General features: G+C 44.3%; 1 protein-coding gene across 3 annotated transcripts in view; it reads left to right on the top strand.

Annotated features, from left to right (window-relative positions):
• LOC119970425 (zinc finger protein 474-like) overlaps positions 1–12,839 on the top strand; it is a 48,640-nt gene that overhangs the window by 32,372 nt on the left and 3,429 nt on the right. For all 3 annotated transcript variants that reach the window (XM_038805024.1, XM_038805025.1, XM_038805023.1), the window contains one exon: positions 1,924–2,104. In XM_038805024.1, coding sequence (XP_038660952.1) covers positions 1,924–2,104 — 181 coding nt within the window. The remainder of the gene's footprint in view (positions 1–1,923; positions 2,105–12,839) is intronic.

The following is a 12,839-nucleotide window of genomic DNA, read 5'->3' as shown; positions in this document are numbered from 1 at the left end:
GGCTCTAGATGTATCTTCCCTCTGCAACAATGGTCTCAAAGGTGTAATACACAAGGTACTTATTTCCAAGGACTCTGTATGGAGGTTTGGAAATTTGTGAAAAATATAATTCTCGCAAATTGAAGTAATCATGGGAGCCTCCAGTGTATTTTGCACAGGCATATATGATAAACTTTACATTTATAGAAGGCTAGAGAAGCAGATGAGGAGAAGGGAATAGAGGGTTTTGTGAATAGAGGATGAAGAAGAGTGGAAGTTAGATGAAGAAGAGTGGGAGGAGCTCCAATGGAGCAAGAATACTAGCAAGGCCTGGTTGGGCCAAATGGCCTGGTTCTTTGCTGTATTTCTATATAACACTACCCTCACAAACCAGTATTGCAGCGTGCCTGAATGAAAATGGAAAAAGTCACAATGCCATTACGGGCCATTCCTGCTGTTGCAGCAGTTCTGAAGAGACAGCCTGCCTCTGGTTTTTTGCTGACACAAATGCTGCAAAGACAGAAATGGCATAAAATCACTTATGATGCATCACTCTGTCCTTTAAATTTCAAGTTTAACTCTGACTTAAAAAGAATGCAAAGGTTGTGCAAAACGTGTTTCAATATGAGCAAATAGTTATAGAACAGCATGTACATGGTGGTAAGGGAGCATATTTTTGTCTGGAGTTGAAAATGTTATCTTATGTTAACCCAATATCATATTATAGGAAATTCTGTCTAATCTGTAAGGTTATATCAGAGTGAAGTTTGTTGTAGAGTCGAGAGAAATAGTAGAAATACAGAGCTGGGTATAGCCAACATACATTGTGATGTTGACCTGGTGCTTTTGGATGAGATTTCGAAACAGCAACCTGTGGATTTGCAATGGGAGGGAATCAATGATGGGTCCTCAGCAACACCAAGGGTGTTCATGTGGGATGAAAGGTGAAATAATTGTTGGAAAGATACTGAATGCTTTAGGGAAGATTACAGTAACAATTCCATGGAGTGAAATAACGGAGAGTTGATAGAGAACAGGCCGAGAGACCCACAGGTCACAATCACAGATTAAATGGTCATAACTCAGGCTGAGGTGTTTTGATGCTAAATGAAGATCGGAAGCTGGACTGAAGAAGTTCCAGAAAGGAATTGTGAGAAAGATAGAAAAGAAGATGGAAGGCAAAGTCACATTTAAAATCATTGAGAAGGAAGAGAGGAGGGTGGCATGTGGTGCAGTGGTTAGCACTAGGACTGCGGCACTGAGGACCCAGGTTCAAATCCTGGCGCTGGGTCACTGTCCGTGTGGAGTTTGCACATTCTCCCCATGTCTGCGTGGGTTTTACCCCCACAATCCAATGATGTGCTGGTTAGGTGGATTGGCCACGCTAAATTGGAAAAATAATTGGGTATTCTAAATTTATTTTTAAAAAAGAGAAGGAAGAGAGATTAAAATTAGGGTAGTGATTAGACAGGGTGACAAATTCTCCAAAATGGGATGGGCAAAGTAAATCAGAATATTGTGATTTTTGTCAGAATGTTATATTTTGTATATAGTCAGTTCAAAGGGACCCTTCATTAAAGATTTTTTTTAAATAATGAAAAGGTTAGAGCAGACCTGACAATGGGGAAGAGATTTTTTATATTTTTGAGAAAACATTTATGACCCGCTAATGACTTTTTCTGATTTGTAAGTTAATTAGTTTTCCTATTTGTGGGGTAAACCTGACATCCTTTTTGTCCCCAATGGAAATAACTTGTATACTAATCAAACTTTTAATATTAGACTCAAATGAAAATGTTTCAGCTAATCTAGATTGGTACTTTTAGAAAGACCAGCACATTTTTTGCTATCTATTATTTTATGAACGTGGGTTCCTCCAACTGTGGACCTTTTGTAACTTATAGTGGTAGAATTAAATAACTAAAACTTAACAATTGTTTCCAGCCACCAGCAATAATACGCCCACGAACAGTTGTTTGCTATCTTTGTGGCCGAGAGTATGGAACCACATCTATAAGTATTCATGAACCACAATGTTTGAAGAAATGGCACATTGAAAATGATAAACTTCCAAAGCAGCTCAGGAGGCCTGAACCCAGGAAACCTGAAGTCCGGTCTACCACGGGTAGGTGCAGATTAACTATAATATATAATGTACCATTGTAGCACAATTGTAATAAGTTTGGAGTAAAGAGACAGTATTTTTGATTTGATTGTGGGTTTCAAGAAGCCACCTTGCATTATTAAAATGGCACATATAGCATGCAGATACAGCCTGTCAGAATTCATCACATCTTGTTGCATTAAGCAGATTTCTAATTCATATTTAAATTTGATTGGTTTATTCATAACTCCCTTTTTCAAGTCAAATTTTTTCCATCTGATTGACTGCAGGTAAATTCATTAACTGGACACTTAATTAAGAGCTAAATGTAAATGAAGTAAAGCAATTGAATTAATCAAAATACATTTGATCACTTTTTTTCTCGTCTGCCAATTATAGACTTAGAGCTTTGTAACTTTTTTGAGATAGAATTTGCAGTTTCAAGTGTGAGGTTTTACTCATGGAAGAATTTATTTGCGCTCTTCCTGGCTCCCATGCATTAAAACTGTTGCCGATAATCTTTCCTGTTTCTGCAATTTATTTACCTCCTCACCCCTTATTACTTCCAAACACCCCCAGCCCAAAAAGGAACATCTACCACCATCCACAACAGAACTGAATTGAATCATCTCCCTTGAAGTTCCAAACTACAAAGCAATTTTAAAATCATCTGTTTTCTTTGGGAGTCTAGGGGCGGGATTCTACGCGAACCGGCGGGGCGAGCCACTCTGGCGCCGAGGAGTGGCGTGAACCACTCTGGCGTGGGCCGACCCCAAGTTGTAAACTCCTCTGCACATTCAGGGGCTAGGGCGGTGTTTGGCGCCGCACCAGCTGGCGTGGAAGGGCTTGGTGCCATGCCAACTGGCGCCGAAGGGCCTCCACTGGGCAGCGTGAGTTGGCGCGACAGCACCAGCGTGTGCTGGTGTCATCCCAGTGCATGCGCAGGGGGGTTCTTCCCGGAGGACTGGAGAATAGCCAATGTTGTTCCTTTGTTTAAGAAGGGTAGCAAGGAAGATCCAGTGAACTACAGGCCGGTGAGCCTTACATCAGTGGTAGGGAAATTACTGGAGAGAATTCTTCGAGACAGGATCTACTCCCATTTGGAAGCAAATGAACGTATTAGTGAGAAGCAGCACAGTTTTTTGAAGGGGAGGTCGTGTCTCACTAACTTGATAGACCTTTTCAAAGAGGTCACAAAGCTGATTAATGCAGGTAGGGCAGTGGATGTTGTCTATATGGACTTCAGTAAGGCCTTTGACAAGGTCCCACATGGTAGACTGGTACAAAAGGTGAAGTCACATGGGATCAGGAGTGAGCTGGCAAGGTGGATGCAGAACTGGCTAGGTCATAGAAGGCAGAATGTAGCAATGGAAGGGTGCTTTTCTAATTGGAGGGCTGTGACTAATGGTGTTCCTCAGTGATCAGTGCTGGGACCTTTGCTGTTCGTAGTAAATGATTTGGAGGAAAATGTAACTGGTCTGATTAGTAAGCTTGCAGACGACACAAAGGTTGGTGGAATTGCTGATAGCAATGAGGACTGTCAGAGGATACAGCAGGATTTAAATCGTTTGGAGACTTTGGCGGAGAGATGGCAGATGGAGTTTAATCCGGACAAATGTGAGATAATGCATTTTGGAAGATCGAATGCAGGTAGGGAATATACAGTGAATGGTAGAACCCTTAAGAGTTTTGAAAGTCAGAGAGATCTAGGCATACAGGTCCACAGGTCACTGAAAGGGGCAACACAGGTGGAGAAGGTAGTCAAGAAGGCATACGGCATGCTTGCCTTCATTGGCCGGGGCATTGAGTATAAGAATTGGCAAGTCATGTTGCAGCTGTATAGAACTTTAGTTAGGCCACACTTGGAGTATAGTGTTCAATTTTGGTCACCACACTACCAGAAGGATGTGGAGGCTTTAGAGAGGGTGCAGAAGAAATTTACCAGGATGTTGCCTGGTCTGGAGGGCATTAGCTATGAGGAGAGGTTGAATAAACTTGGTTTGTTCTCACTGGAATGAAGAAGGTTGAGGGGCGACCTGATAGAGGTCTACAAAATTATGAGGGGCATAGACAGAGTGGATAGTCAGAGGCTTTTCCCCAGGGTAGAGGGGTCAATTACTAGGGGGCATAGGTTTAAGGTGCGAGGGGCAAGGTTTAGAGTAGATTTACGAGGCAAGGTTTTTACACAGTGGGTAGTGGGTGCCTGGAACTCGCTGCTGGAGGAGGTTGTGGAAGCAGGGACGACAGTGACATTTAAGGGGCATCTTGACAAATACATGAATAGGATGGGAATAGAGGGATACGGACCCCGGAAGTGCAGAAGATTGTAGTTTAGTCGGGCAGCATGGTCGGCACGAGCTTGGAGAGCCGAAAGACCTGTTCTTGTTCTGTACTTTTCTTTGCTCTTTGTTCTCTGCATTGGCCATGGCGGGAGTTGACAGTGGCCGTTGCGGAGGGAAAGAGTGCCCCCATGGCACAGGCCTGCCCGTGGATCGGTGGGCCCCGATCGTGGGCCAGGCCACCGTGGGGGCACCCCCCGGGGCCAGATACCCCTGCGCCACCCGAGGACTCTGCAGGCCACCCGTGGAGCCAGGTCCCGCCGGTAAGGACCTGTTGTGATTTACGCCAGCTGGACCGGCCGAAAACGGGCAGCCACTCGGCCCATCGCGGGCCAGAGAATCGCCGGGGAGGCCGCTGCCAATGGCCCCCGACCGGCGTGGCGTGATTCCTGCCCCTGCCAAAACCCCGGTGGCTGAGAATTCGGCAGCTGGCGGGGGCGGGATTCATTCCGCCCCCCGGCGATTCTCCGACCCGGCGGGGGGGGTCGGAGAATCAGTCTTGATTCAACCCTGGAATTCCAGATCAGCCTGACACTTCTGCAATTTGGCAGCACTTCTGCCTTTTGGTATACCTCTAACCCACACCAATCAGTGGTTGTATAAAGGGAGGTGGAGTTTCACCCACTTGCAAGTCCACAGAATTCTCAAAATTGTGGAATGTGCACAAGGCCATATTTTATTTAAATGCAATCTGTGCATTTAAAAGAATGTAAATGCAGGAACACCTGTAGTTGAAAGTGGAAACAGCAAATGGCACCTGTATATCTTCTAGACATTAATTGTAAAATCAGTACTTCAGCACAATGAGAAGATGGTGGTTGTTAGTACATTCAGTACTAGTGCATTCTTGAAAGGTGTGGCTGCTTGCTCTTAGATTACCTGATCAGTTTATGTCATGACATTTATTTATTTTGAGTTTATTGTCACGTGTACTAAGGTACTGAAAAGTATTGTTCTGTGTACAGCCCAGACAGATCGTTCCATACATGAAAAACATAGGACATACAATAGATACATAATGTAAATACATAGACACAAGATGAAGCAAACAGGGTCTAGTACTACTCAGTAGAGATGATGTGTGGAGAGATCAGTTCAGTCCATAAGAGGGTCATTCAGTAGTCTGGTAACAGCGGGGAAGAAACGGTTTTTGAATCTGTTAGTGTGTGTTCTCAGACTTTTGTATCTCCTGTCTGATGGAAGAGAGAATAACCCGGGTGGGATGTGCCTTTGATTATGCTGCCCGCTTTCCCTAGCGGGAGGTGTAGACTGAGTCTACATGGATGGGAGGCAGGTTCATGTGATGGACTGGGCTGTGTTAATTTCGCTGTAGTTTCTTACGGTTCTTGGGCCAAGTAGTTGCCATACCAGGCTGTGATTCAGCCAAAAAGGATGCTTTCCATAGTGCATTTGTAAAAATTTTGTAAGAGTCAATGTTGACATGCCGAATTTCCTTAGTTTCCTGAGGAAGTATGGATGCTGTTGTGCTTTGTTGGTTGTAGCGCTGATGTGGGTAGACCAGGACAGATTGTTGGTAACGTGCAAACCTAGGAATTTGAAGCTGTCAACCATCTCCACCTTGCCACGATTGATGCCAACAGGGGTGTGTGTGACACTTCGCTTCCTGAAGTCAATGACCAGCTCCTTAGTTTTGCTGACATTGAGGGAGAGATCATTGTCATTGCCACTAGGTTCTCTACCTCCCTCCTGTACTCTGACTCATTGTTGTTCAAGATCCGACCCACTATGATCATGTCATCAGCAAACTTGTAGATGGAGTTGGAGTTAGATTTTGCCACACTGTCATGTGAGAGTACCTTTAAGGAATGGGTGTTTATAAAAATATCTGTAGTGGATGTACCTTTAAGAAATGGGTGTTTAACAGTGATTTCAGAATGTGGGTGGAGCTGGGCTGTCTGTCTGCTTTTACTTTCACTTTAGGCTGTTTGCTACAGGGTGTGTTTTGTTTCGTTTTAGATTTGGAAAAACTGCAATTTGTGTATGAATCACTGCAAGCTTATGAATGTTCATTTGGTGATTCCAAAGTGGCAACTGTTCTCAGTAGTGAAGTTAAACCTGATGTCTTTCTGTAGAAAAGGTTCTTTTTGTCTTATGGATGTTGCAAGGAAAGATTAAGAGTTACTTGGAGAGTACTGTATTCTTTGGGGGATTTATTGTTGTTGATAGTTGTTAAGATGTTTACTGTGGGTTTATAAAGTGTTAACTGGTTTCATAAATGGTTAACTGGTTTGCCAGGTGGTGGCACAGTGATATTGTCACTGGACTAGTAATCCTGAGCCCCTAGTAATGCTTTGGGGGCAGCACAGTAGCACAAGTGGATAGCACTGTGGCTTCACAGCACATGGGTCCCAGGTTCGATTCCCCACTGGGTCACTGTCTGTGCGGAGTCTGCACGTTCTCCCCGTGTCTGCGTGGGTTTCCTCCGGGTGCTCCGGTTTCCTCCCACAGTCCAAAGACGTGCAGGTTAGCTGGATTGGCCATGATTAATTGCCCTTAGTGACCAAAAAAATGGTTAGGAGGGGTTATTGGGTTACGGGGATAGGGTGGAAGTGAGGGCTTAAGTGGGTCGGTGCAGACTCGTTGGGCCGAATGTCCCCTTTCTGCACTGTATATTCTATAAATAAACATTGTTTCAATTTAAAAGTACTGCAGATTTTTGTTGCATCACACCTGCAGAGTAGGGCCGTGTGCTCTCCATAACCACAATCTATTCAAAGTTGTGGGTCAGGTGAACGTCGTTGATTTGGGGCTCTCTAAACCATGGCCCATAAGACACAGTCATGTGTGTATAGGGAGTGCAGTAGGGGGCTACGTACGCAGCCTTGTGGGCCCCGGTATTGAGGATAAATGTGGAAGAGGTGTTGTTGTTTATCCTTACTGATTGTGGTCTATGTCGGGAAGTTGAGGATCTAGCTGCAGAGGGAGGAGCCAAGTCCTTGATTTTGGAGTTTTGATATAAACTTGGCTGGGATTATGGTGTTAATTATGTAGTCAATTAATAGGAGTCTGAAATACGAGTCCTTGCTGTCGGGATGAGTGTAGGGCCAGGGAGATGGCGTCTGCTGTGGACCGATTGTGGAGATATGTGAAGATCAAGGCATTCTGGGAGTAAGGAGTTGATGTGTCTCATGACCAACCTCTCAAAGTAATTCATAATGATCGATGTCAAAGCCACTGGATAGTAGTCATTGAGGCACATTGCCTGGTTCTTCTTTGACACCGGTATGTTGATGGTTTTCATGCAGCAGGTAATGCAGATGGTCTTCATGCAAGGGAACCTTGGAATGGAGTAGGGAGAGGTTGAAGATATCCTCGAACACACCCACAAGTTGGTCCATGTAAGATATAACCGGGGACTCTGCCAGGCTGCGTCACTTTCTGAGGGTTCACTTTCAATAAGGCCGATCTGACTTCAGAGGCTGTGACGGTAGGTATGGGTGTGTTCGAGGCTGCTGGGGCAGTTGACAAAGGTTTATTGGTTTCCTGCTCGAAACAAGCATAGAATGCATTGAGTTCATTGGGGAGGGGTGCGCTGTTGCAGTAGATTCTACTCGGCTTTGCTTTGTCGCCTTTTATGTTGTTTAAGCCTTGCCACAGCCGACGACAGTCTGTTTTGTTGATCGGTTACTTTAGCTGAGCCTGGTATTGTCTTTTGGCATCCCTGATGGCTTTGCAGAGGTTGTACCTGGATTTCCTTTATCGGTCAGGAACGCCTCAGACTTGGCATTCGGTAGGGAGTGATTCTCTCGGTTAAACCATGGTTTCCGACTGGGGAACGTACGTACTACTTTCTTTGGCACACAACCCACAATCTTCAAAAAGCTTGCTGATGAAGCCTGTGATGGTGGTGACATATTTGTTTAGGTTGGCCGCTAAGTTATCGAATATGGACCAGTCCACTGACTCCAAGCAGTCTGTAGGAGCTCTTCTGGTGCCTTGGACCAGCATTGTACAACCTTCTTAACCAGATTCTCCCACTTAAGTTTCTGCTTGTATGCCAGGAGAAGGAGCACCGCTTTGTGGTCTGATTTTCTGAAGTGCAGTCAGGGGATGGATCGGTAGGAGCCCTTGTTGTTTGTTAGCAGTGGTCAAGGATGTTGGAGCCCCTAGTGGAATAGGAGATGTGCTAGTGGAATTTGGGCAGTGCACTCTTGAGGTTGGCCTGATTCAAGTCCCCAGCCATGATGAACAAGGCCTCCAGGTATTCTGTTTCATTGTTATTTATAGCGGTATACAATTCATCATGCGCCTTCTTCACTTTCGTCTGGGGTGGGATATAGACCGACATGATAATGGCAGAAGTGAACTCTCATGGAATGTAATATGGGCGGCACCTCACAGTCAGGTATTCCAGCTCCGGAGAGCAGTAGACATCAGGGTCTCCACGTCCAAGCACCAAGAGGAGTTGATGAGGAGGCAAATCCCTTCACCCTTCGCTTTGCCCGATGATGCCATGCGATCCATCTGGTGTATTGAGAAGCCATCAGGTTGTATGACATGTCCGGTGAGGCAGGGCTGAGCCATGTGTCCGTGAAACAGAGCAGTCTCTCACTTCCCATGTTGGTAAATCTAGCGTTAAGCTCGTCCAGCTTGTTTTGGATCGCTTAGACGTTTGCCAAGAGTATGCTGGAGAGAGGAGACTTGAAACTGCACTGTGTTAGTCTCACCTCATATTTCTTGCAGCACTGAATAGGAACTTCCGAATTTGATATATTACTATTGGGCTGCGAATGCGGAGAAGTTCAGGGATGGAATAGAGAGGTGGTGGGGGCTTTGTGAGTGAGAATGGAGGCGGGCACATGTAGGGGGTTGCCCGTGTCTATGTATTTACATTATGTATTTTATGTTTGCCCTATTATGTATTTTATTTTCATGTATGGAATGATCTGTTTGAGCTATATGCAGACAATACTTTTCACTGTACCTCAGTACACCTGACAATAAACCAATTGCCGGCGGTAGAGGCGGGCACAATAGCATCATTTAAGATGTATCTAGACAGATACATGAATGGGCAGGGAGCAGAGGGATACAGATCCTTAGAAAATAGGCGACAGTTTTAGATAGAGGATGAATGAAATTAAATGAAATGAAAATCGCTTATTGTTACGAGTAGGCTTCAATGAAGTTACTGCGAAAAGCCCCTAGTCGCCACATTCCGGCGCCTGTCCGGGGAGGCTGATACGGGATCTGGATCAGCGTAGGCTCGGAGGGCTGAAGGCCTGTTCCTGTGCTGTAATTTTTCTTTGTTCTTGTTCTTCGTTCTATGTATATAGACAAAGTCAATGATACAAGAATATACTTTGAATGTGAGTCTTTGCAGGTAATTAAGTCTTTACAGGCCCAGACAGAGCAACTGGAGAGAGGGATAATCACAGATTAAAGAGGTGTGAATTGTCTTAAACCAGGACAGTTGATAGGATTTTTCAAGCCCAGGCCAGATGGTAATGCGACATGTATCCAAGATCCCGGTTGAGGCCGTACTAATGTGTGCGGAACTTAGAACATACAGTGCAGAAAGAGGCTATTAGGCCCATCGAGTCTGCACCGACACACTTAAGCCCCCACTTCCACCCTATCCCCATAACCCAATAACCCCTCCTAACCTTTTGGCAATAACCTGGCTATAAGTTTCTGCTCGCGATTCTGTGTTGTTGCACATCCTGAAGGTTGCCTTGGAGAACGCTTACCTGAAGAAAAGAGGCTGAATACCCTTGACTGCTGAAGTGTACCCCGACTAGAAGGGAACATTCCTGTCTGCCGATTGTCGCAAGGTGTCCGTTCATCCGTTGTTGTAACGTTTGCATGATCTCACCAATGTACCACGCTTTGGGACATCCTTTCCTGCAGTGTATGAGGTAGACAACATTGGCCGAGTCGCACGAGTATGTACCACATACTTGCTGGGTGGTTTTCTCACGTGTAATGGTGGTACCCATGTCGATGATCTGGCACGTCTTGCAGAGATTGCCATGGCAGGGTTGTGTGGTGTCGTGGTCGCTGTTCTGAAGTCTGGGTAGTTTGCTGCAAACAATGGTTTGTTTGAGGTTGCGCGGTTGTTTGAAGGCAAGTAGTTGGGATGTGGGGATGTTCGTCTTCATCGATGACGTGTTGAAGGCTGCGAAGAAGATGTCACAGTTTCTCCGCTCTGGGGAAGTACTGGACAACGAAGGGTAGTCTATCAGTTGTCTCCCGTGTTTGTCTTCTGAGAAGGTCGGAGTGGTTTTTTGGTGTGGCGTGTTGGAGCTTGGCGTGTTGGCATGTTGTAGCTGGCCTTCCCCATATATCACCAAGTTGTGCTCCATTGTGTGTGAAAATCCTTTCGCTGTTTCATTGTATATTTCCCTAGTTGATGCACTCATCCGTTTACAAGTGCTAAACCATACCTTTAGATGGTAAGTCTTTGAAGTGTTAGCTTCAAGCATTCTTTTCTCTTAAAACACACTTTATTTGACAGCTGTACTTGTAAAAACAGTATTTTTTTAACCATATTAGCTAAACTTTGGTAGTCGTGTAACGTACAGGCTCACAAGTCTGTTGGTCACGAGCCAACACTTCATCCACAAACACATTGATGGTGCAGTCAGTGCATTGTGCTTTCCTGCTGTATTGACTGAGATTCTTAGGCTGCCAAGAGCTGTTTCAGCAGCCAAAACGCCTTTTATCTCAATTGTTAAGGTAAAAGCTGCAGGCCTAGCAGTCTGCACACTGATTAGTTTATTTTTTGCTGCTAATAGGAATGGCATAGGGAGTTGAATATTGCCCAGTGGAAGGCTCCAGCCACATCTGTGTTTTGTCGGCAGACGCTAATTATTTCTCTTATTAGCAGCATTACTGGCATCGACTCGAAAGGAAAGGAACTAGTTTCAGATGTTAGTACCTTTGAAGTTTTAGATTTCAGTGCAACCAGTAGAAGATCAAAATCTCAACCGACAGAGAACCAACATCACAGATGCTGAAAGCTGAGAGCATAAACTGTGGGAGACACCCATATGGAGAATAGGCTTTATTGTTGGATGATCTGATTCACAACCAACCAACTCTCACAAATCCAATGGTTGGTGCTTTCCAAATGAGGAGAATTCGCAGAGAGCTGCAAAAAAAAAGGACCATCAAAGGCTGAAAGCAAAGGCAGTGAGTGAATGATTTCCAAGCTGAGTAAATGATTGTTGAAGCCTTGGTACTTGGACAAACTGAAGATTTATTACATTCTTTGTCAAAACCCAGTATAAACATATTCCACCCCCAAATCCACATACACTTTGAATGAAGTAATCTATTGAACAGCCTATCCCCAAGGTCACAATCTGCCACTACAGTAAACATGGTACTCTTTTGCTAACACACCTCCCCTTCCCTCACTAATTTCACCCCCCCCACACTGAAAATTTCACTTTGTAACAATGTTGTTTGAAATCATTGATCCAACACATACCACATATCAATATGTACAGAATGAAATGTACTGAACAGCACACACAGTGTTTTGATCCTCTATTAATCTTGCTGATAATAATACACAGAAATTGTGTTAGTGTTTTGATGTAATTCTAACGGTGATTATGGCAGTTCTGCTGTATTATCATAAAGCTAAATATGCACCAAGACCGAAAATCAACACAATCTAAACAATTTACGTATCTCAAACTAAACCTGCCATGCATGTGCATCTATCAATTTATCCCCTTTTCAGTTAGGAGAATTAATAAGATATGGTGTGGAATGCACTCGGGATTCAAGAGAACCCCAGAACATTTAGCTGTCATGAATAATGGACAACAGCTGGCACAATTGACACTGATACAAACCAGATTCATCAGGTCAAGTCTACTCTCAACATTCCCGCAATGGCCCATTGAACAAGCAAAAGGAATGAGACAGATCATTTTTAATATGAGACCTATAGAGATGATACTCAGAATGGTGAATTTTAAATAGCTGATATTCTACAACAGTTTCTACTTTGGGAGCAATTTTATTTGAAGATGAATTCAGTCAGGGTCTAAAAATATTTTCTGTGAGACACATTCAGCACAGTATTTTCACACAATGGAATGCTTTTTTTTCTATTTTAATCTGGCCTTCTGGCCTTAGAGCCTTTACGTTTGAGCCCCCTTCCATAATTGGCGTGCAACTGCCATATTTTTCAGGGTGGACTCTAATGCTGAGAAGCCATCCACTATGGTGTAATGGATGTAGTTAGTTCCCTTCACCAATTGCTTTGACATATGTTGAACAATATCAGATGCCATCCCCAGTGTCAGCACACAACTGTAACATTCTTTCGTCTGAAGCGTCCTGTATCCAAATCTCGAGGATCTCCTGTCTGGCTGGGCAACCACCTAGACGTAGCATTAGGGCCCTGAAGGCCAGAAAGTTAGACATCAGTTAAGTTG

Source organism: Scyliorhinus canicula, chromosome 8 (assembly GCF_902713615.1).
Source record: "Scyliorhinus canicula chromosome 8, sScyCan1.1, whole genome shotgun sequence".
Classification (NCBI taxonomy): Eukaryota; Metazoa; Chordata; class Chondrichthyes; order Carcharhiniformes; family Scyliorhinidae; genus Scyliorhinus; species Scyliorhinus canicula.
This window is presented reverse-complemented; position numbering and strand designations above follow the sequence as displayed.